The sequence below is a fragment of the Elephantulus edwardii genome, unplaced genomic scaffold (genome assembly GCF_000299155.1).
Source record: "Elephantulus edwardii isolate Elephantulus edwardi_28Jun2011 unplaced genomic scaffold, EleEdw1.0 scaffold00441, whole genome shotgun sequence".
Lineage (NCBI taxonomy): Eukaryota > Metazoa > Chordata > Mammalia > Macroscelidea > Macroscelididae > Elephantulus > Elephantulus edwardii.
In genome coordinates this window covers 707,477-730,162 of record NW_006400191.1, presented here as the reverse complement: position 1 = coordinate 730,162, position 22,686 = coordinate 707,477, and the positions used below count along the sequence as shown (strand labels likewise).

General features: G+C 43.6%; 1 protein-coding gene across 1 annotated transcript in view; it reads right to left on the bottom strand.

Annotated features, from left to right (window-relative positions):
• Positions 1-22,686, bottom strand: part of LOC102875662 (voltage-dependent L-type calcium channel subunit alpha-1F-like) — a 32,938-nt gene that overhangs the window by 5,403 nt on the left and 4,849 nt on the right. Inside the window, 39 exon segments of the mRNA XM_006902708.1 lie at positions 55-224; positions 495-611; positions 846-976; positions 1,154-1,255; positions 1,487-1,589; positions 1,770-1,866; positions 2,144-2,271; positions 2,809-2,968; positions 3,378-3,469; positions 3,702-3,767; positions 4,681-4,809; positions 5,011-5,031; positions 5,804-5,887; positions 6,141-6,251; positions 7,233-7,391; positions 7,486-7,687; positions 8,484-8,630; positions 10,542-10,594; positions 10,685-10,792; positions 11,173-11,260; positions 11,344-11,450; positions 11,595-11,654; positions 12,158-12,287; positions 12,464-12,582; positions 12,934-13,056; positions 13,243-13,288; positions 14,385-14,466; positions 14,565-14,685; positions 14,767-14,974; positions 15,808-16,033; positions 16,832-16,992; positions 17,155-17,181; positions 17,352-17,445; positions 17,552-17,644; positions 17,852-18,042; positions 20,411-20,514; positions 20,634-20,830; positions 21,333-21,485; positions 21,572-21,714. Of these exon segments, the coding sequence (XP_006902770.1) occupies positions 55-224; positions 495-611; positions 846-976; positions 1,154-1,255; positions 1,487-1,589; positions 1,770-1,866; positions 2,144-2,271; positions 2,809-2,968; positions 3,378-3,469; positions 3,702-3,767; positions 4,681-4,809; positions 5,011-5,031; positions 5,804-5,887; positions 6,141-6,251; positions 7,233-7,391; positions 7,486-7,687; positions 8,484-8,630; positions 10,542-10,594; positions 10,685-10,792; positions 11,173-11,260; positions 11,344-11,450; positions 11,595-11,654; positions 12,158-12,287; positions 12,464-12,582; positions 12,934-13,056; positions 13,243-13,288; positions 14,385-14,466; positions 14,565-14,685; positions 14,767-14,974; positions 15,808-16,033; positions 16,832-16,992; positions 17,155-17,181; positions 17,352-17,445; positions 17,552-17,644; positions 17,852-18,042; positions 20,411-20,514; positions 20,634-20,830; positions 21,333-21,485; positions 21,572-21,714 (4,653 nt within the window).

Below are 22,686 nucleotides of genomic sequence, written 5' to 3'. Positions count from 1 at the left end.
TCCCCAATGTTTTTTCCTCTGCATTCTTCGCCAACCCTAGATCCTTGCCAATACCTGAGGGTATGTGATCCAGCCTGGGACACATGGAACTTTTTGGTGTTGGAAATACACCCATCATCATCACTAGGTCCAAGGGAGAGGGAGTCTGGGAGTTTGTTCCCAATAGGAAGAGACACAGAAATCATCGAACTCCAGCGAGATGGGGGCTGGGAGCCCAATGGGGCCTGTGAAGAGTCAACAGAATTAAGAGCTGTATCCAGGTTAGATCTAAGTTACTTGATCATATTGTCTTCTTCATTGGTCCATGAGTTCCCCGGGGTCAAATCTGTGTCTTGTCCTTCAGTGTAGCACATGGTGGGTAGCAAAGAAATATATTTTCATTGTAGAAGGACTTCTCTAGGGATGTTTCCCCAAGACAGTATCAAAATCACTCAGTGGATTGAGGGAGTGTTTTATGATCAAGTGTCCTCAGGGAAGTAAAAACTTGTCCTCACTTGGTAGATTTCTGAGTCCTTCTCATCTCCCCCCTTCTCTTCCTCCTCCTCCTCTGTGTCACAGATGAGGGCCTGCCGGATCTCAGGACCCAAGTTTTGTAAGCTCCTCAGACCTGCCTATGGGGATGGAAAAACAGAGAAGTGGGGAAATTTAGAATTGAAATGTCCCCACCAAGAACCTGCTTCCTGCATAGGAGTGTGGGTGGGGGAAGGAGCCCCTAAGCCACCCCCAGCCTTCTATGGATCTTGGAGCTTCAGTTTCCTCATCATTGACATAGACTTCCTAAGAGACGAGGAAGGTCAGCTCCAACTACAGTGCTTCCACACCCCTCTACTTTCTGCCTTGAAGACCTGAAGAACAGAGGAAGTGCTCGGGGCAGCCTCAGTTCCTAGTAGTCCCTTTTCTTTTCTTCGCCGGAATTTGCGGAAGTAGTCTTGAATCAGAAATGTGGCATAGAATTTACCCACGGTGACCTCCTCTTCTGTGGGTGAGGGGAAGGAGGCAAAGTTACACAGGATTCTTCTTCTCCCAACTTCCCCAGCATTGCCTACTAGATAGGATTTCCCTTCACCCTGCCCAGTTCTGGTTTTGTTGTGGTGAACAACCACCTGGCATTCAGGGGTGAACTCTAGCAATTGAGGGGGGGGGGCTAGCTTACCATCAGGAGGGGGTATGACCTCATCAAGAAGTTTCTGCTTCATCCGCTTCCAAATTTTTTTTATGACAATTCGCAACTCCTGATTGGCTTCCTCCAGGTTTCCTGAGTTGGATGGAGGGCATGAGCCAATAAGCAGAACCCACTATAGCTCACTGTTGATGAAGGATGGGAGGTATGGGCTTCATAAACTTCTAGTCATACTTCTCTCATTGGGAAAATGGGCCTGGAAAGGCCAAGTCATTCATTTTGAGGTTCAAAGCTAAGAGTGGACCTACCATTAATTCAAAAAGTTTTGTTCTCGCATCTTCCCCTCCTCCATCCCCTTAATCAAACCTTCTGTTTTGATCTTCAGAGATGTCCGAACCAGAGCAAAAAGTGTGGCGTTGAATGTCACTGTCCCATCTGAGTTGAGCGGCATATTCATTGCCACAAGTCTCTACACATAGGAAGGACATAGACAGACCCACTCTGGGTAAATGTTGGGTATGCAAGTGTGAATACCCAGGGACAGAAATCTTTGAGTGTACTGCTAAACCCTTTTTTTACATCCAAGATGGATTTTTTGCCCACCCCTTCCATGAAGTAGATAGCCCTCTCAGAGACCTATGGGACAGACCTTGCAGGCTACTCGGTGTGGGCACAGTTTTCCAAACCCCAGGGGAGGCTGAATTCGTCTTAGGAGGGCAACTACATCCAGATGCTTGATACGGCCCCTGAGTTAGGTGAGAATAGGGTGAAGTGTCACTCCCAGTTTGCTAATATTCCCTCTATCCCTTTTTCAAGATCCCACGAACTCATAACTGCCACCTTACCCCCAGATTCTGCAATAAAAAACCTGGAAGGCAGTTGGAGAGGACAGGATATAGGAGAATGGAAATCTTGGGACATCTATTGATTGGGTAATGGAGGTTTAGTGGTTCTGGGGCTGGAGGACTGTGTAATGCAATGCATTGACCCCTGAGATCCAAGGTCAGGGGTTAGAGAACATACTTGGCCCCTGGGTCATATTCAGACCAGATCCTCTTGAATTCATCCAGGTGATGAGGGCCCAGGATAGACCAATCTCTGGTTAGATAATCAAAGTTGTCCATGATCACAGCCACAAAGAGATTTATGATCTGTAGGCCAGTGAGCAGGGGTGAGGGGTAAGGTGAAGGAGAGAGCAGAGTCTTGGAGGGTTCATAGATGGCTGGCATAAGCTTATATGTGGCATTGAATGTCACTGTACCATCTGAGTTGAGCGGCATATTCATTGCCACAAGTCTCTACACATAGGAAGGACATAGACATACCCACTCTGGGTAAATGTTGGGTATGCAAGTGTGAATACCCAGGGGCAGAAATCTTCGAGGGTACTGCTAAACCCTTCTTTTACCTCCAAGATAGATTTTTTTTCTTTTGCCCACCCCTTCCATGAAGTAGACAACCCTCTCAGAGACCTATGGGACAGACTTTGCAGGCTACTCGGTGTGGTCACAGTTTTCCAAACCCCAGGGGAGGCTGAATTCATCTTAGCTATGAGTCCCTGAGTTGATCTAATCATGAGACTAGCCCTTTACTCACCATGAAGATCTGGGCTCCCTGTCTCATTTGATCATCTGTTTTTGGACTCAGAGTCCTTAACAGTGGTGGTGGTTGTGGGAAATGATTCTTACCAGGAAGGCACAAAGCATGAAGAAGCTGATAAAATAAACAATGGCAAAATTGCTTCCACAGGTAAACTCTTCTCCAAGGCTGACATCAGATTCAGGGTCACATCGATTTCCAGGAAGGCTGGCGAGCATTATCTCCTGCCATGCCTCACCAGTGGCACACCTAAGGGTCACACAAGTGTGGTGTTTTGGAGGGTAAACAATAACATTATAACAAGTGAAGTTGTGTAAGCTAAGGGAGTAAGAAGATAACCTCACTAGGGGCTATACTGGAACATATAGCACTTCAATATTTCAACAGCTTCTGTAGTAGTCATGGTAATGACAGTTATGTCCATATTTTACAGTTGGAGTACCGTGTCATAAGAAGGGGTTACATCTTGTATCCAGAAAAGGGAGGGCTGAGTTTAGAGTATTCTATAAGACTCTTCAGATCACAACCAGGAAAGAGGCACTATGGAGCCCCATGTGATTTCCATACCTCTGGAAGTCTGTGGCCCAGAGAAAGTGTGTGAGTACTCAGTGCAAGGGGATTATTGGGATCGAGGTATTAGAGGAGGGGTGGATGTCACCTGAACAGAAGCAGTATAGCCTGTGGAAAGGTCTGGAAGTTGTTGTTTCTGTTGATCTGTGTGCCATCCTGAAGAGCCACCTTGCCAAACATCTGTGGGTGCAGAGGGGCTATGTCAGAGTGTTCACCTTACTCTTCCACATGTTCCCATCAATTTCACACTTCATAAAGCCTACAGATCCTCCAAACTCTGACAAGCTGACGTTGCTTATCCCAATTCACAGATATGGAGTGACCTAGAGTAATCTAACTTCTGTTTTCCCACCCACCAATCCTAATTTGGCATTATTCCTACTCTGAGGGATGCTCTAAGACTTTCGCTCACCTGCATGCCAATGACTGCATAGATGAAGAATATCATTGCAATGAGAAGAGCCACATATGGCAAAGCCTAGGAGAGGAAGACCCTGGATGAGATGGATTGATACAGTAAGTGGGGCAATGGGGCCTGGTGTGTTGGAATCGGTGAGACTGGCTCAGGACAGGAAAGGATTCAGAGCTGCTGTACATAGGGTTGCTATAAGTCACAGGCAACTCAGTGGCACAACAATAACATATTATATTGGTTGTTTTATTTAAGCCTCTTGTTTAGAGTCAACAAGACCTTGTGGAGAGCCTTTGTGTTTAAAAGTGGCTTGCTATTTTATTGAAGGAACATTCTTCTAAGTGGTACAGCAGTTTTCTGTCAGTTTGCTGTACTGAGATAACCTGGGGTTGCTGTGATTCTGGATCTTGTGCCATTGGGGTGTCAAATGCCATAACGGTTACCCATGGTGGACAGTATTTGGCGGAGCTCCCAGTTTAAAACAGGTTTGGAAGCAGGAGTGGCATCCACTTCCTAAACAGCATGGCTCTGGAAACCCTATGATTTTGAAAAATGATGATAGTTCTAGAAAAACTTAAGGCCTTTTGTTCATAGGGTCACTATGAGTTGTGCTTGACTCGATGTCAATCAGCAACAACAATGACATAGTGTGATTGGGAGGGGGGATGCTCAGGTCTAGGCTGAATGCATGACTTCTTGGATTCTGGTCATGCCACAATATTTAATGAATCCCAGGACTACTAATATTCCCCAAAATGAGACATGTTATCCACCCATAAACACAATATTAAACAGAAAAGGGTAGAATCAGTGAGGCCAGAGGCATGTTGGTAATTAGGAGACCAGAGAGAGAGAAAGTTGAGGATGACAAGTTAGAAGTGGGTGAGGTATGCTGGGACATGCAGTTATGGAGGTGGTAATGGGCAGGCTGAGAGAGTAAGGGTAAGATTCTGGTCAAAAGGATGGGATGGGGATTTACCTGGAAGGACTTGATGAATGTCCAGAGTAATGTGCGGATTCCTTCACCCTTACTGAGAAGTTTAACCAATCGCATGACTCGGAAAAGGCGAAAGAAAGTGATGGAAATGCGGGAGCTGTCTTCAGAGCTCTGGGATTGATAGTGTGGTGGGTATACTTAATCAACACTCATTCTAGCCACATTTTTGTCTCATCCCTTGGCCCTCCCAACTCCCAAATTTCTCAGAACTGAGGTCCCAGGGTCAGAGAAAAATTCTAATAACTCCCAAGAGAAAAAGGAAAAGTGAATTGGTGGGATAAGAAATGGAGAGTCCCTGTTGTGAGGCATTACCTCACCAAGGTGGCCACCATTCTAGAAAGAAGAAAAGTCAGGATAGAAGTGATAGAAAAAGTCACATAGGCTCAAATGAAAAAAGGGAAAATGATGGAACATATACAGAAGTGGTAAGGTTGAAGACATTTATGTGGTATTGTATCAAGATGGTTGTGGAAAATTTTGGTAATGGGGCAGAAGAGAGAGGGTAAAGGAAGTGATGTAGTAGTTAATATTAGAGTCAACAGAGGAAATTGCAGGGTCAGTGGTTTAGTGATGAAGATGAAAGAGTCAGTGAAGGGCACAATGGAGATGCCATGATGAAGATACAGGACCAGTAGTATTGTCAGTTGAGGGGATAGAATCATGTAGTATCCAACGGAGGAGATGATGGGTCCAATGGTGTAGTCAGCGATGATGACAGAGCCATGAAAATTCCAGCATTGAAGATGGTAGAGTTGATGGAAAAAATGGAGCCAATGGAGTCAGAAGGGATGACGGAGTCAAAGCAGGAGACAGTGGAGATGATGAAGCCAATGGAGAGGGATGCAGAAGCAATGGAGATAAGAAAAAAAAAATTGGAGAGGCATTTTATGAGATGGTAGAGTCAGTGGATGAGTTGAAAAATGCAATGAGGGTAAAATAGGACTTAAGATGAGCACAACAGTGACCCAGATGAGATAGAATGAGGAACATTAAACCTTCAGGAATGGACTGGTTGTGAGTGGGATCCACCTACCCGGGTGAAAGAGTAGTCTGGGATTGAGATGGGGGAAGGTTTGTAGGGGTTAATGAAGAGGCCAATTCTTACATTGACTTCAGTGACGGCAATGTCCACCACGCTGCCCACCACAATAAGAGCATCAAACGTGTTCCAAGCATCAGTAAAGTAATGCTGTAATGGGAAGAAAGAAGTACCCTGTCTTCTCAGAGATTGCAAGCTAAGGGGTGGGGGTGAGCGCAGTAATGTTAGGAGGCATTAAAGAAGCAGAGCCCAGTTTGAACTAAATAATTGTCCTGCACCTAGATTCTCCTTACTTCCTAGTTTCCTGACTCCCCCTCGCCACTCCACCACCACCCGAGTTTTACAATGAGCTCCACTTCCAAGAAATTAAAACACTGGGAGTGGGTGTAGAGCCATGAGGCACCTTGGGTTTGAAGGCAATGATTTTGAGCACCATCTCAACAGTGAAGAGCCCAGTAAAAACCATGTTGAGGATGTCCATAGCATAGTTGAAGGGAGCAGTCTGCTCATAGTGCTGAAGGAAAAAGAAAATCAGTTGTGAGGACAGAGACTGAGGCAGAGATGACCCTCCCTGTTTCTTGTCTAGACTGAGGTGAGTCTAGGGATTTGGTAGTACTCTACATTGGCTCACACTGACTACCTTCCATCATGATCGCCAAGAAATCCCAGTTCTTGATTTCCTAGCCTTCCCCACCAACTTTAAATCTAGGCAAGTCCAGTTCTGACTAATGAGATAGGCTTGTTGACTAATAAGATAAGACATAAGCTTGTTATATGGCTTCTGTGAAAAGTTGGGTGGGTGTTTTTTTTTTTTTTTTACTTTTCAGTTAAAGGCTTAGATAGAATAGGAGGCCTCCCTTTTTAATGAACACTCTCTCTTTTTTCCTTCCTTGAATATAATTCTGGTATCTGGGGCTGTAACAGTCATTTGCAATCTGAAGCAACAATCATGACAATGAAAACCAACTTGCTAAGAATAGTATAAAAGAAAGAGCAAGCTTGGAGTCCTTGAAGTAAATGAGTAAACAGTCTACCTCTACAGTTCTTGATATATAAGGTACCTATCATATTTCATTGACTCTAGGATACACTTCTTTTCACATTATAGAATCTCTGAAATTGTAGAGCATTTAAAAATTGATGGTAATTATGGTGTAAGACCACAACTATAAAAATCTAAGAAAAGGTTTATTATACACAGAATCAATCTTACAGGGTTAATAGAGATCAGAAGGGAAGAAGAGGGGAGTGAGGAAAAAATGAAATAAAATAGAACTAATGACAACTTACAATTGCCATTGTAATTCCCTTCCCCCACCCATTCTAACCTCTCTAAAATCAGCATACAACTTACAACTTTTGGCCTTAGATTTTTAAAAAATGTGAAAATTGTCAGTGGAAGTTTTGTTACTTTTACCTAAAGCTTGATTAAGTGTTCCTAAGGGGAGGAGACTATAGTCAGGTGTCTGCCAGGAGTTGGGTAGAGAGATCAAACCTGCATGGCTAGAGCAACTGTGTTGAGCAGGATGAGTAGGAACATGAGGTACTCAAAAGCAGCAGAGTTCACAGTGGCCCACACACGATACTGATGCGGATTCTTGGGAATGTAGCGGCGGAGTGGTTGGGCTTTGAGAGCATATTCCACACACTGACGCTGCAGACAAGTGGACAGCATTAGTGAGTAATGGGGTCCTGAGGTAAGGAGGCAATGAGGGATTGGTGGCCACAGGTAAAAAGTTGAGGATCACCTGATTCTTGTCTAGCTCACAGTTTTCATACTCCTGTTCACCTTGTGCACGGAAGGTTATGATGACAAAACCCACAAAAATGTTCATCATAAAGAATGCAATGATGATAATGTAGACAATGAAGAATATGGAGATCTCCACATGGTAATTATAGATGGGGCCTTTGTCTTCTGCATGTGCATCAATGGCCTTGTATAACAGTCTGGAGGGGCCAATGTGGGTTAGAGGCAAGGATAAGATAAAGGATATCCCAGCTTTCTCAACTCCCAGATTATTAATTACAAGCACTCTAGAATATCCTGGATAGCACTCTAAAGACTCACACATTCCTTGCCCTAATTCCTTGAAACCTCTAAAAATCTCCCAAGAGAATCCTAGCAGATCCTCAAAGACTCTCCATACCCCTTGCTCTAGATCCTCAGGTACTCAGAGACCCTCATATATTCCCCAAATTCCTTAAGTTCTCATAGTCTCTACTCTTCTTCAGTCACCTGTAGATCCCTTTGCAATTCCTTAGAACTCCCATACAAACCTCCAAAGATCTCCTAATCCTCTGTCCCATCAACTTGAATACTCTGCTCCTTACTCCCAAAGATTTTCAGCTAGCACCACAAAGACTTTTAAATCCCCTGCATGGCCCTCTAAAAATTCCTAAATCTCCAGTTAAATTTTGTAAGAAACACCCAGCCAGACCCTTGAGACCTTCCAAAATCAGTCCTCCTAAACCCCATTCAGTCCTTTCTGGACTACCATATATAGTTATGTCCATATCTCTGGCCACTTCCTCAAAGATTTCCAACCATCCTCTATCTAAGTCCCCAGATCCCTGTCCATTGCTCCGTTATGACCACAAGACCACAAAAGTCCTTGTTTAGTCTCAAGAGACCTTCATCACATCTACAAGAGATTCTCCCACCTGTTTTCTGGAAATCCAAAGTTCTTCTACTACGGACCCCTTCCCAGTCCCCTGCCCATCCCTTTGAGACCCTGCCCCTCACGCAGGCCAGCCTTCGAAGGTAGAGACAGTGAACAGGGCCATCATGGCTGAAAGGACATTGTCAAAGTTGAAATCACTGTTGACCCAGAGCCGCTCTCGAACCAGGGGCCGCGACACATCACCATCAGGGTAGATCAGAAAGGAGCCCCTGTGGATGTTGCAAATAGGGTGAGTGGGTGAAGAGAGTTGGGAGCTATGGGAAGGGGCATGGAGTTTCCAACACAGGATATAATGATGGAGCTGAATACCCTGGGCTCAAATCTTGCACCCATTTACTGACTTTAGCATTTAGCCTCTTAATGCTTCAGATTTCTCTATCTGTGGAATAAGTTTAATAGCAGTACCTATTTCATGTCTTGGTGTAAGGATTAAATAAGACAATAAATGAGAAGTGTTTGACACTATATGTGCTGGCTACCATGATCATCACTATCATCATCACCACCACCTAGGGAAAAATCATACTGATAATTCACCATTAATAAAACCCAAAGAGAACTCTGGTGGCCTAGTGGTAAGGAGTTGTGCTGCCAGCCATAAGACATGCAGTTCAAATCCACCAGCTGGTCCATGGAGAAAGACGAGCAATTTCTTCCCATTCTATTTACAGCCTCTGATAACCCTCTAGAGGGTCAGATATGAATTGATTCTGATTTGACAGATGGTGCATAACAACAATAATAATAACTAGTTACTGTGGCATTGATTCTGATTTATGGCAACTCCACATTTGTCAGAGTAGAATTATGCTCTAGAAGGTGTTCAATGACTTATTTTTTTTTTGAAAGTAGATTGCCAAGGTCTTTCTTCCACAGTGCCTCTGAATGTATTTGAATCTCCAACTTTTTAGTTAGCAGCCCAGTGCATTACTGTTTACACCATTCAGGGACTCCAAAACTAGTTGTCTCAAATGCATTCACTCAGGATAACCTCATGTGTATCAGAGTAGTACTGCCCCAGAGTTATACTGCCCCATAGGGTTTTCAATGACTGTGATATCTGAAATAGATGATCCAGCTTTTCTTCCAAGACCTACGTGGATTAGAATTGCCAGCCTTTTAGGTGAGTGCTTAACTTTGTGTCACCTAGGAATTCCTGACTAATAATATCCAATATTTATCAGCACTAACTGTATTTTAGGCATTCACCATGTTAAGCACTTTCCATGTGTTGTTGCTAAGTACTGTCTAGTTGGAACCCACCCACAGCTGAACCTCCAGTGGATTTTTCAGAGGCAGTTAATAGCACAGGAGGAGATTGCCCATCCTTCTCCCTCAGGGCAGCTGGTGGATTTGAACCACACACCTTTGTGATTGCAGTGCAGTTTCTTACCAGTAGGCCACCACGCTCCCTGCTTCCATGTAGTAATTAATTTATTCCCTTTAACCTTGTAAGATAGGCACTCATCTTATCTTCTTTTTGTAGTTGAGTGAAATGAAACTTAGCAAATTAAGAAAAGTACTCAAGCACAAATTTACCAAACCACCTAATTGATGGCTGTAAGCCTGGAATTAGAAATATACTTAAAAGCCCATACTCTTATAATACCATCTGGAAGAGTCTCAAAGTAGAAATCAGGGGGTAAAGTTGGGGATAGCTTGTTAGGGAATTCTCAACTGGAATATAGATAACTCTGGAGAATGTAGAGATAAGTTTGAGGGAAGTGCTGGGATGACTCTGGGGGCCTTGGCGAAATCTGAAGTCTCTACAGTTCTTGAGAGAAGTCTGAGGGGGGTCTTAATGAAATCTGAAGGTAACAGAAATTTTTAGAGGCTGGATTCTAAGGTTGTTCAGGGTCTTACTGAGATCATGAGGCCCTCTAAAATCTTTGATAGAGGGTTCTGGGCTCTGTAGAGGGCAGGACTTAAGTTGATATTGTTAGGTGCTGCTGAGTCAATTGTGAACAACAGCTCTGAACCTTGCACTATCTAGCACCATCATCACAATCTCTGTCACATTCAAGCCCATTTTTGTAGTCACTGTATCAATCCATCTCATTGAGGATCTTTATCTCTCTCATTGGCTTTCTACCTCTCCCAGCATGGTCTTAGGTACTTACTTGCATTCTTGGGGAGTGTGTTTAGCTTCATCTGTGCAACTGTAGAATTTTCCCTGTATGGAGGACATTTGTCAAAAAAAAGTTCATCTTTCACCCTCACCTTGATCCTTTTGCCTAGGTCTCCTCCAGTGTCTCCTCCTTACCTTGAAGAGCTGTACACCAATGCAGGCAAACATGAACTGCAGGAGTGTTGTAACAATCATGATATTCCCAATGGTCCGGATGGCCACGAACACACACTGGACCACATGCTGCAGACATCCATACATATAGCTAATGAATGGGCACTACAGTTCAAAATAACCATAGGTTGGAGACTCTGGTGATGGATGAGGCTCAGGGACTCAGACTTCTAACATCTAGCTGTCAGTCAAGAATAAGAGCCAGTTATGTGGGCCAGGGATTTGTGAGAATTAACCAAGAATATTCCTGTCAGGAATATGTGGTTATATGTCAGGAACTTGGAGTAAAGAAACATGGCCAGTAGTGGTAAGGAACATATGGTCACTTCAGGCCACATGGATAGTGGTCTGGGATGTGTGGCTACATGTATCAGTGAAAATGGTCATCCTATCAGTGATTCTAGCTCCAGAAGCAGTGCAGGGCCCAGGCTGGATAGAATGAGAACTACCTTAAGTCCCTTGGCCCTGTTGATAGCTCGGAGGGGGCGCAGCACTCGAAGCACTCGCAAAATCTTCACCACAGAGATGGCACTAGAACTAAGGATGGACAGTCCTAAGTCCATAGCCCAAGCTTGGCTTCAGCTCTAAAGAGGAATGAAGTGGCGAAGGGAATCACTTACTGAATGCCAAAGGAGATAAGGGATACACTGACTACCAGTAGATCCAACAGATTGAACCAGCTACGGCAGAAAGAACCACGATGCAAGAAGGCCCCGAATACAGTCATCTAGGGGCAAGAAGACATCAGGCTAGACCCCAGATCCAGGGATAGTTAAAGGAAAAGGAGATGAGGACAGAAGAAATGGATTGTTGTGGCAGGTGGGGAGTGGGTTGGGGCAACTGTAGGTGTGATTGGAATTTCATTAGTCACCTTTAGTAGAATTTCTACAGTGAAGATGGAGGTGAAAGCATAGTCGAAGTACCCCAGAATCTAGGGGGAATAGGAAAGTGGGGGAACCAATGAGTAATGACCTAGGAGGCTCATACACACATGAACTCTCTATGTAAGTTTTACTTGCTTTTCTTCCCCCTCTCTTTCTCTATCCTCATTATCATGAAGAGCTTCTCTATAAGCCCAAAGACCTGGTCATAAGAAAGACTAAGATTCAAATTTGGAATTAAAACACAACTTCTTATCACTAGACTACTAGTGCTCCCTTTAGGGTTCAGATCTGGACTCTTCTACCTCTATCTTGATGCATTAGTACCTTCAGCCTCATGAGAACCCTCCGTACTGCATGAATACTTTCTGAGCACAGCTTCCTTCCCAGTCACATGCTGACACTTAGTGCTTCCCTTTCATGTGTTGGCTGATATTATGGAATAGCCATTATTGTACCTCTCCCTTCCTTCTAGTTCCCCCCATCTTCACCCTGATATAGTTCAGTGGGACTTTCTCTGAAAATGTCCCCCCACCCCCAGTCACAGGCTCACATGGTTGCGGAAGGAGTGGGCCCGGATGGGATCCTCAGCAGCCAGAGACACACTGCTAAGGATGATGAACACCAGGATAAGATTGGTAAAGATGTGATGATGGATGAGGGTGTGGCAGGCTTTCCTCAGACTGAGAAGGAAGGAATGGGTCGCAGTCAGAATTCAGAATTCTGGAATTGATTAGGGACTTCCGAGGGATAAAGTTCTGGGAATGAAGAGACCTCTGCCTTGGATACTCCATGGTCCTGCTCCTACCCTTGCCCCAACCCTTTCCTGCCCCAGCTGTCACCAATCACCAGCACTTACGGGTTGGTCTGGCTAAGGCAGAAGAAGGCACTGCCCTCAGGGATGGGAACCACTTTCTCCTTAGGTACAACTTCCTGCAGGATTTCCACATGACCTGTGCTTTCTTCTTCCTCTTCCTCCTCTATGCATGGAACCAGAGATATTGATTGAGAAAATGCATGTAAAGCAACTGGAACAGTGCTTGTCATACAGTCAATTCTCTCCCATTCCCTGCTAGAATTCCAGTTACTTAGCAAAGGAATTTCAGTCCATATTGTTTACTGCTATATCCCTAGCACTATTGTGTACAGTAGTGTTTTTTTTATATAATTGTATCTAAAAGTTGAAGAAACATCACTATATCCACGATTTTATAATAAAGGTTCCAAGAAATTTTACAGTAAATGAAACTTCTATTTCTCTACTTTAACTTCAGTTTTCCCAAGTTGGTTATACACCAATTGTATTTTCAGAATACTTTTGGAAAAGACTTCTTCCCAGAGTGGAAAGCCTCAGAGATCAGTAGTTCTCATCTCTTCTCCATCTGGCCCTGCCCACTTGCCTGCTTCTTCACTCTTTGTACTTTCTTCTTCCTTGTTCTTTCCATCAGGGACCTTGTTGTTCTCATCAGGGAGATAGAAGTCATTAATGTTTGGAAAGACACCAGAGGATAGCACAAGGAAGTTGTGGAAAGGGTGCAATCATAGAGTAATGAAGAGGTAGAGGATGAAGGTTAGAGTCATGCACAGGCAGACAGATATTGGTAGTAATGTAGACATATGCCCTGACTCCTAACTCACCAACATCTCATTCTCCTGTGGGAGATTCCCCTCAGTGGTCTTCTCCCTGTGTGAGAAGATGGAGAACAGTGGGTGCTGAGGATTGTAATGGATGAAGAAGGCTTGGGGGGTGGCTTGGGGGGGTCATTGTAGTCAGACCAACTTGTTTTGGATCTCATAGAACCTTTTTGCTTCTGCCTGCCTGTTTAATCTGTTCTCATAGCATACAGAGACTATGTGAAATCCTAAATCTGGTCACATTCTTCCTCTACTCAAAACTCTCCTGTGGTTCTTTCCTCACTCAGAGCCAAACCAAAGTCTACACTGTGGCCCATAACGTTCTTTATATGGCCTTTCCAGTTTCGTTTTAAGGAGTTCTAAAGGCATAGTCTGTAAGGAGTTGCACTGCTAACCCAAAGGCATTTCTCTGAAAGTTTGTATCCATCAGTGATTCTGAGATGAGTAACTTTCTTCCATGTTATTTATAGCCTCAGAAACCGCAATGTAAAGTCAGCTATAAGTTGGTTCCAACTCAATGGCAATGGGTAATGACAAGTCAGTCTCCTTTTGGCCTCATCTCTTACCACTCTGCCTTGATTACTCCACAGTTACCTCTCTGGTTTTCTTGGTGTTTTTCTGAATGTGAAAAGAACATTAATTCATGCTTTGTACTTTGCTTTCCCTTACTTTGAACACATTTCCCACAAATATTTGCTTGACTTTCTCCCTCACATCTTTGAGGTGTCTATTAAAATGCCATTTCTTCATAGAGAACTTTCTTGATTACCCTAACCAAAGAAAAATCTTCATTTCTTTCTTTTTATTCTTCTTTTTCTGCATTGCATATTATTAACCTACACTTAATTAAATTGCAATATGTATTCACTTGTTTATATTTTGCTTGCCATCTCCAACTAGAATGCCAACTCTATGAAGGACTGTATTTTCCTTGTCTCTGCTGTCTTCTCAGTGTCTGGAACAGAGTCTCGCATAAAGTGGGGGCTCAATAAATGCATCAATAAATGAGCAATGTGTAACACATTGCATCTGAAAGTAAGGATTACCAGGGTGGCTAAATGTATTCTTGGTGATGTGAGAATGTGTCGTGCTTCCTTTTCAGGGATTCCAAGGAAGACTGTATTGGAAGTGGAGCCAGACCTCACCTGCCTTTGTCCTTGGCAGTGCCTGCATCACCACTGGCTAGGTTGTCCACAGCTATGGCAAGAAATACATTCAGTAGGATATCTGAGGTGAGCTCAGGTTGAAAAAAGATGAAGACAGAGCCTGCCTGTGCTACCTTCAGATTTCCTTATCTACCCTTATCCTATTGCTCTCCAGGATACAATTGCCACAGATGAAGAGGATGATGAAATAGATGCAAACTAGCATCCCTGGGAAGAAGGGACCACCATAGGCCATGATACCATCATACATAACCACATTCCAGTCCTCGCCTGTAAGAATCTGGGGATAAGAAGTCATTGTGAAGCTCTTGAGTTTATACCAATTCTTCAACCCATTCACCCCAAAGTTTCCAGATCCCACCTGAAAGACAGTGAGGAGGGCCTGGGGGAAGGTGTCGAAGGTACTTCGCTTGGTGTGGGTCTGGTCAAAGTTGAACTTGCCACCAAACAGCTGCATGCCAAGCAGAGAGAAGATGATGATGAAGAGGAAGAGAAGAAGCAGCAGGGATGCAATGGATTTCATTGAATTGAGCAGGGATGCCACCAGGTTGCTCAGAGATGCCCAGTGTCTGCAGCAGAGATGGAAGGGGCCAGAGTTGGGAGCATGCCCATTGGTGAACTGGAAGCCAGGACATGGTTCCAGATTGGGATGCATTTAGGTGGGGTGGGTTTGATGTCAAGGACAGAATTGGAGTGAGGTTAGAGTATGAAGTGAAAGGAAAGTTAAGCCTAGTGTTAGGGGTGTAATGTGAGGTTAGATTTAGGATGAGGGTTTAGATGGAATTTAGTGAAGCTAGAATTGAGTTTCAGATTGATTTAGGGATTGTGGAAGGGATTGTTGTTAAAGTTATAGCTGGGGATAGGGTTGCAGTTATGATGTGGGGGTTATTTGTTGATTGAGAAGGAAACTGGGAATAAGCTTGTGATTGAGGGTAGAGTGGTAGCTGTCATAAGAGGATTGTGTTACAGATTTAGATAGGAATTGGGGTTGAGAATGTGATTGGGGTTGGGAATGGAACCATGGCTGAGATGAGGTTGCAAATGAGGTTGGGTTTGGGATTTGGTCTTGGGGTTGTTAATGGATTTGTGGATGATATATTTGGGGATTGAGTGAGGTTTTGGTTGGAAATGGATAGAGTTGAGTTTGAGGAGAAGGCTATGTTAGGACTAGGTTTGAGGTTGAGGAAGAGAATGGAAGTGGATTCTAATCTCCATGAAGGCAGGAACTTGTATCTGTTTTGATTCCTCATGCTTACCTAGGGCATGGCCTACAGTAGGCACTCTATGGATAGTTGCTAAATGAATGATGGTGCAGATGAACTTATTGCTGAAGTTGAGGTGAAGGCTTTTAGGGCTGTTAGGGCTGTGTTTTGGTCTTTGCTCCTCTCTGCCTTCTACACACCTGGTGACCTTAAAGATCCTGAGGAGACGCACACATCGGAGCACAGAGATGCCCAGAGGTTGCATGGTGCCCAGTTCCACCAGGGTGGTCTCCAGGATGCCTCCACAAACCACGAAGCAGTCAAAACGGTTGAAGAAGGAGGAGACATAGACAGAAGGTCCCAGACCATACAACTTGAGCAGCATCTCCACAGTGAATAGGCACAGCAATACTTTGTTTGCATACTCTATAAGAAAGAGGGGCTAAGATGACTGGGCTGGTCCAGTCTCCCTTCATGGCATGGGAGAGAGGGCCATCTTGGAAAGCAGTAATCAAATTAGGCTCAGGCTGGAATGATAGTAGTATCAGAAATTGTAGTGAGTTTGTAGGTTAAAGTAAGTGAAGTTTGGGGTTAAAACTAGAGTTAGTCTCTATAGACCCATGAAAACACTAGGATTAATTAAGGCCTGGGGTTTAGTTGGGACTGGGCTGGCTTAGGGGGTGATGTGCACTATTTTCAGATTAGAGTTGAGGCTATAATGAATCATAATAAGTGTTAAAACTTATAGAATGCCTATTTTGAGTCAGGCAATATTCCAAGTACTTCCCACTTTTACTCACTTAATCATCCCAGCCATCTCATACGCAAAAAAGATACTGTTAATATTTCCATTTTGTCCATGGGGACACTTGGTTAGCTTGTCCAGACAGTGTATTTTTAAGAGCATGGACTCTGGATTCAGGCTGTCTGGTTTTAATCTTGGCTCTTCCATTTATTGGCTGAAACCTGGATTAGTCAGTGTCTCAGTCTGTGCCTAAGCACTTAATTCACATAATGTTGTAGTGAAGTTGAATGATGTAAACTGAGCCTGATGCATCCAGTAAGTGCTACAAGGTGGATGGGACTGGTTAAAATTTTCTGCATTTATTTGAGTGGGAAGGCAGTGTCTGAAGGTCTCAAGGCATCCTAGAGATCCTAGATTTGAGCTTCTGAGATGAAGTGAATTGGGGGTAGAAGGGAAAACTGTCAGGCTGAGGGACGCACCCTGGGTTTGAGTGAGCCACATGGGCTGTCCATGATGCTCTGAGGCGATAGTCAGAGTGTTGAGAAAGACCAGGAGCAGCACAGCCCAGTAGCAGGCATTGGACTTCACTGCCCGCCGACAGTGTGCACGTAGGTCCCGATTGGCTCTACAGAGGCGGTGACTAGAAATGTGGGGGGAATGAGGAGCCCACCAGCTGAGATTACCTACTCAAGCCTACCCTGAGGGATTCAGGTTGGGAAAACCTGGTAGTTGTAGGGAGACTTGGGATGGGGATCACTAGATCAACTCTAGACAAGGAGCCACAGAGTTTTCCCAAACTCACCAGATCCTAGTCCTCATGATCTTGCTTCTAGAAAAGAGGAGAATGGAGTTGAAGGTCATAAGAGGCTGACGGGGTGTCAGTGGTTGGGACTGGGATTTGGAGGCTGAAGTAAAATCTGAGGCTAAAGTAAGGACTAGGGTCAGGGTTTGGATTAAATCCTGGGCTAGAATCAGAGGTCCAGGCCTAGGGGCTCTCACAAGCATTGAGTAGACCTCGCCAGAGCCCCTTCCTCCTCGTCCTCATCTCCTGGGGTCTCCACCATTGAACCAGTGTCACTTGCTGGGAGACTGGCTGTGGACAGGGTGAAGATAGAGTTCAGAGCTTGAAGAGCCCAGGGTTCCATCTTGGGCTTCTCCTCTACCCACTTCCCTTTGCCCCAGCCTGGCTAGACCTTCACCATGGCTACTAGTGGAGTGTGTGGAGCGGGTGGAATGACTGAACCAATGCAGGCGTCCAAGTCTCCTATTCGTCACTTCAGCAAGTTGAGGTCCTGTGGGGGTAGAGGGGATAGTTAGGGAGCATATCTTAGGTTATAAGGCTATATGGAGTCTTTGTTCTAGTACAGAATGGGAAGGTCTCTGAGCCGGGGTCTGGGCTCTGTATGCTGGGCCATAACTGGGGGCTAGGTCCAGAGTTGTTGCAGAGTCTCAGGAGGGCATGTGTGAAATGGAGAGTGGGTCAGACTGGGACTGCCTACGGTGGCCAGGCTGGCTCTCATTAGCCACAGAATCAGAGTTGCCGCCTGTGGTGGGATCCTCCATGTCCAGCTCCTCGGCCTTGGTGATCCAATCTAGGTAGCCTCTCAGGTCCTCCTCCAATTGTTGTTTCTCTCGAAGCTTTTGGAAGTCTCCTCGTGCTTTTGCTTTTTCCCTTTCCTTGGAGAACTCCCTGAAGGAAGAGAATGGAGGTTTAGGTGAGGGAACCACTACTGCCTTCACTGCTCTAGAGTGTTGCTGAGACTCTCAACAACAATAAGTAAAATTTAGGTGAAAATGTAGTGAGGGCAAAAATGTTCTATAATTCAATAATATATGATGAAAAAGTTCTACAATTGCAGTCATAATAGACATACAACTCTATGACTATACTAGAAGCCACTGAATTTTACACTTTTCAAGGGTGAATTTATAGGATGTGAATTATATTTCAATAAAGATATACCAATTCAATAGTTTCTACATGCACACTTTAGTGATATTGATTACATTTCTGAGTTGTGCAACCATTCTGACCTTCCTTTTCTGAATTGTTCCTCCCGCATTAACATGAACTCATTGACCTCTAAAGTTCTCTAATATTTTGAGTTGTCAATTTGATCCTATATGTTATTGTTTTTAGGTACTGTTAAGTATGGCTCATAGTCAGCCTATGAAAAACAGATCTGGACCTTGTCTTTTTTTTTTAGATATGGACCTTGTCTTAAAAGAGCAAAATACTCAAAACAACTATGAGATATCAACTCACCCCAGTAAGAATAGCAAAATTTAACAGAAGAGCAAGCAACAAATGCTGGCGAGTTGTGGAGAAACTGGAACCCTTACTCACTGTTGGTGGAAGTGTAAAATGGTGCAACCACTGGGGAAGGCGGTATGGTGCTTTCTCAAAAAGTTGCAAATAGAGACACCATTTGACACAGCAATTCCACTACTGGGAATATACCCCAAAGAGACCATAACTGACACCCAAGCAGATATATGCACTCCCATGTTTATCGTGGCTTTGTTCACAATAGCAAGGAGTTGGAAACAACCTAAGTGCCCATCAAAAAACAAATGGATAGAGAAGCTGTGGTATATTCACACAATGGAATACTATGTTGCATTGAAAAACAAGGAACTCATGCAATATTATTCAAAATGGGTGACCCTAGAGGACATTATGCTGAGTGAAGTAACTCAGTCACAAAAGGACAAATACTGCATGTTGCCACTGTTGTAAAACAGGACTAACATCAGGGTTGGGGGAGACTGAGAAAGATGAGTTTAATAATGTATACTGCATTGAAACAGATGAAGGAGAAACTGTTTAAAAGGGATATGTGATTAGGTAGTTTTGTCATGACAGAAGTCCAGAGTGAAGGCTGCATAGGTTAGTGGACCTGGGGGAGGGGATTGTAAAACGATGAAAGAATTTTACTTTTCTAAGAGGGTAGTGTACTGGGTGGGAGGGTTGGGAGGGGAGAAGAGGGCAACAATGAATGAATGGAAATCCAAAGTCTGTAAATTTTCATTGAAATTAATAATAAATTTTTTTTAAAAGAGCAAAATGCTTAAGGCAGACTTCTCCCACATTCACTATGCTATTGTTCAGCTTTAAGATTATTTTAGGGATATTTTTGGTTTAAAGTTTGAAGATTATTTTAGAAAATAGTTGTAGGGGTTCACCCACACTTCACAGTTTAAGGAAATCTAGAATCCACGAGAATTAGAAATATTGTTCTCATTCCCCCCCATTTTTATAAGGATTCTTTAATGGAATCTTTCACCAAAATATAATGATAGTCAAATATCATCCAGATCTTTTGTTTTATGGAGCAATTAATGAGCCACACGTTCCATTTCCTCCTCCTAGTCTCCATATTCCTGACTCTCCTTCCTTCTTTCTTGCTCTAGGTGAATAGAAACCCAATGCTGGGGCTAGGATGGTCGCTTGCAAGATTTTAAGAACCCAGACACAATGTCATGAACTTAGAAGGCAGAACAAACGCACTAAATATGGTAATAGGCCAACTGGAATTTTTCATGAAAACATAACCCTAACCTCCAAACCAAGAGACTAAAACTTACCAGGTATTTGACTGTATAAGTAACCTCAGCAATTACTTTTAGTTTTGCTGTTGTTATAAATATACACACCATACAACTTTTGCCAATTTAGCATTTTTTGTAGGCATACAACTTCTTGACAGCAACTGCAATAATTGTTTGAGCTATCCTACCATGGAACACTCTTTCCTCAGATACTTTCATTTGTAATTGCAGAATTTGCTTATTACTGATCTTTACTTTATCTATAGCACATATAAAATACTACCTAGGTTATGTACTTATTTATTGCATATATACAACAATTTATTGTGTGTGTTGCTATTGTCTATCTCTCATCACTAGAATTGGGATATTTTTGTGTTGCTAGCACATAGTGTATGCTTAATAAATGTTGGTTGACTCAATGAAGGTGTATTTAAACTATGTCTAGGAGTTCTCCAGCCGAAAAAAGGGAAGGAGAGCTATGTGGTGTGGCCTGGGCCTCTCACCCACTCAGGACACCCAGCACAAGGTTGAGAACGAAGAAGGATCCAAAGATGACCAGGCTCACGAAGTACACCCAGGGCAGCTCATACCCCATGGCATCCTGCATCTGGAGAGAAAGGGCATGTGCACTTTCAAGATGTATAAGCTTCCCTCCTAAATTTGAGGAGAACGGGCAAGTATGGCCTCCATGATAGACATTGTTCCCTTCTCCCCTGGCCACCTTACCCAGTAGAGCACATCGGTCCAGCCTTCCATGGTGACACACTGGAAGACTGTCAGCATGGCGAAGAAGAAGTTATCAAAGTTAGTGATGCCCCCATTGGGCCCTGCCCAGCGCCCACGGCACTCAGTCTGGTTCAGCACACATGCACGCCCGGAGCCTGAAGATGCACAGGGTGATGGGTCCTCCTCTGCTTCCACATCTGTGAGAAGACTGAAGCTCGGGATTCTGCTCTAAACTCATGAGGTGTTATCCTGGCTTCTTGTCCACCTAGGAAGTTTGACTCAGATGCCTAGATTTCTAACTCAAGGACAGAGCCCCCCCTCCCCCCCAGTTTTGCCCTCATAGGACCCTGAACCCTGCCATGTCAAAAGTCTAAACCAACAGGAGACTGTAGGGTTGTAAATAATGGGGTGGAGTCTTATATATAAGTGTCTATTAAAAGAAGGATGGGTCCAGTGAACATTGGGGCAAGGATGAAGGGTCTGAATAAAAGAGTCTCAGAGAGTCCTGGAGGTTGTAAAGTCTTAATATAGGGCAGTGCTTTGACCAATGGACAGAATCTGAGTGATGTAGTTTGAGGCTTGAGTACAAAAGGAGTGGAGAAGTATGTTAATTTAGGCAGGTTTTCTTGAGAACAGGATAAGGGTTAGGAGACAGGGAAGGGAGTATAGCCTGTCCTTGGAGGGTATGAACTTGCTGACCAGATCCTAGGAAGTAGCACGTCTTGTGCATGCGTCCGAGGAACAGCTCGAGTCCAATGATAGCATAAATGATGATGACAAATAGCACGAGCAATGCAATATGCAGCAAAGGTACCAGTGCCTTCATAATGGAATTGAGCACGATGTGCAGGCCTATGGGCAGCAAAGTAGGGGTGGTGTTAGCTCAGTCCCATTCCTACCATCCTACCCCTAACCCAGGTGTGGAGCATGTCACTTACTTGGGACGCCGGATACCAGTCTCAGTGGCCGCAGTACTCTAAATGCCCGCAATGCTTTCACATCGAATCCCCCTGGTTTTCCCCCAGTATGTGGGGAATCCCCTGGCCGTCCTGGGCCCTGCTCCAGGAGCACACTGAACAACCTGATAGGAGGAGAAAGAAATGGAGAGGCCAGTGGTATCACTAGAGTTGGTGTTATCCAATGTAGGAACTCATAGTTGTCATCCTTTCCCCTGGACTTCTTTTAGTATTAGACCAAACAGAATCCCAAATAATGTTTACCAACAGTAATCATAGAAGAATATGTGATAATTATTGTTGTGGTGTTGTTGGTGTGTGCCATGGAGTCAGAAACAACTCATATCTGCCCCTCCAGATAGTTTTCAAAGGCTGTAAATCACATGGGGTGGATCTGAACCTCGTATCTTTGGGTTGGCAGTACAACTCCTTATCACTATGCCACCAGAGAATGTAATTGTATAAATTGCTTAAATGTAGCAAATATTGACTAGATTATGTGAATACTAGCAACAAAAATGTTTTGTAAAATCTTTCTACATTAAATGACCAGTCCAATAGAGATTGGTAGAACTCTGGAAACTATGGCCCTTAGTTGCCCTTGGAGTCTGGGACTAACCTCATTCCTTTGGCTCAACTTTCAGCCAAACAATAAATAAACCTGCAATTTGAACAATAACACTAAGGAAGTAATTATTCTATAGAACAAACAACCATACAAGATCCAAAGGGCAGTATTTTCCCAGAGATAAAGTTCAGAAGGCAAGAAGGAATAGAAGTATGAATAAGAATTTGAATAACAGGATGAAGTGAAAAGAGTGCTCTTAATATGTGGAGACTGCAATGAATATCACAAAACAAAATGTGTTGAAAGGGGAATCATATTGTTCTGTAATTTAATTGAAATAGAATTTAAGTTAAATTTAAGTGTAAACTTGCACTCAAATCACAACAAAGTTAAAAAATACATTATTAGTTACATTATCTAGTAACTAAGTGAAAACAGCTTTTACCATTCTTTTAATTATGACTTAATTCTAAAAAAGTCATTGATATAAATTTACAAATACTATATACAATATGGTATATAATTATAT